This window comes from Halyomorpha halys, unplaced genomic scaffold, assembly GCF_000696795.3.
Source record: "Halyomorpha halys isolate HHAL.00 unplaced genomic scaffold, Hhal_1.1 Scaffold14.1, whole genome shotgun sequence".
Lineage (NCBI taxonomy): Eukaryota > Metazoa > Arthropoda > Insecta > Hemiptera > Pentatomidae > Halyomorpha > Halyomorpha halys.
In genome coordinates this window covers 598,936-600,763 of record NW_027115673.1, presented here as the reverse complement: position 1 = coordinate 600,763, position 1,828 = coordinate 598,936, and the positions used below count along the sequence as shown (strand labels likewise).

Here is a 1,828-nt window from a genome sequence, read left to right as displayed (position 1 = left end):
GGAACTTTTCCTTAAGGAAAGGGATACATTTATTATATATTTCTTTCTTTTCCCTTTCTGCTCTGTTTGCCTCGTCAAGGTCATTACTTTCATATCTAACTGTGAGATCCAGAATGAATGCTGACTTACCTGTCTTAGAGAAAGCAACAATATCAGCATATCGTGTGGATCCATCCAAATCTATACAGTAAACCTCATCGAAACAGGGAAAATCCCTTTCTTAAGGAAGCTTCATCAACTCATACTTTACTTTATGTTGTCGGCGTGTTATGAGGAGATATTTGTAAGGGCACTTCCACAGGACATGTGCTGACATGTTTCAAGCTCTCTGTTGTATTTACGACAGAGGGATCCAACTTCTCTAACCTGTCCGCTGACATCTAGGACTCCATCATCATAAATCAAAATTGTGTGCACTTCTAAAAAGCATTTGAAGAGAAATCTAATGTTATTCATGAAAGCCCCTCTGATAAAATATCTTCAGTACAAAGTCAGCAGATTAACAGAAAAATTGCTGAAGATAAATATAAACTCAATGAAAACAAAAGTGATGAGAGATTGTGAAGAAGTCGAGGAGAATTATGTGTATTACAGTTAAAGAGAAATCCTAGAATAAGAGGAAAGCTTGAACTACTTGAGTGCGTACTTTTTATTTTTTATACAGGGTGTCCCGGATGTGTACCAGAAAAAAAATGAATACATTAATAGTAGACAAATGAGTGAATTGCAGGAGCAGGAAAAATAACTGAGGCTTCCTTAACAGAGGGCAGGTGGAAAAGAAGGGAAATGTGGCTGTATTTCCAAGTCAATATTTCTTGTCGTTTCTTTTATTTTATATCAATAGTAATCAATAATGGCTGTATACATAGCTCACAATGATGCGGAGGTTTGGTTATGTAGTAGGTGAAGGAATAGGTGTTGTTTAAAGGAAATGATTGGTGGAGCTAGGAAGAGAATTCCAGAAGGAAGTTCCATATATGAGGAAGGATTTGCTAAAAGAGGCGGTTCTATGGGAGGGTATATATAAATTGATTGGTTGGGATCTGGTGTTTAATGGATGGATGGATGGATGATCGTAAAGTCAGGAGATCAAGGACATAGGGTCAGTTTTTTAATTTTAAAAACTTGGAATAGGAAAATATCAAGGAGGGATATTCTTGCATCTCGGAGGGAAGGAAGGATGCGTAGATTTGCAGATTGTTGGACTAATTATGTACAATGAACAAATTAACAACAGTAGTGAAGTTATTTATGCAAAAATCTGTTTTTTCTATTGTTCTTCAACATTTACAAAATATATTAATTTTTCCCACTTGACTGGGATAATCAGAAGAATAATCAATGAACGTCAAGGGATTCTACTGTGTCAGAATTATCAAGGTTCAACTATGTAAATTTTATTCTTTTTGTGACCTTTTATTTTTTATTTTTTTAATCGATAAATAAATATACTTAACCCTAAATTACCTGAGAGGCAGCAACTATTGCAGCATTATTATTGTGGTTAATAATGGTAACACTCGTGTTGCTCCTTCGGGGAGTCACTAACGCTTGGCTGGAACTGAGAGCTGTCGCAGTAGTTTGATTGACAGCGACTCCATTTGGTTGGCTCACTGAAAAAATATTCATAATTGAATAATGAGATTATAAGTGTTCATTTAATACTTGTACTTAAGATAAAAAGTTTGTTTCTTTCAATTGAACCGATTCCAAATTTAATCATTTTTTTTTTAACGATTCTTTTTAACTTATTCTTACTTTACTTTATTTTATTAAAAACTCCTAAGCCTCATGTCTTTTCAGACAAAAACTTTTGTTTTTAAACAAA

At 34.2% G+C, this 1,828-nt stretch overlaps 1 protein-coding gene across 1 annotated transcript in view; it reads right to left on the bottom strand.

Annotated features, from left to right (window-relative positions):
• The window catches only part of melt (melted), a 24,240-nt gene that overhangs the window by 6,209 nt on the left and 16,203 nt on the right, over positions 1 to 1,828 (bottom strand). The window contains exon 13 of the mRNA XM_067052689.1: positions 1,468 to 1,613. Within this exon, the coding sequence (XP_066908790.1) occupies positions 1,468 to 1,613 (146 nt within the window). The remainder of the gene's footprint in view (positions 1 to 1,467; positions 1,614 to 1,828) is intronic.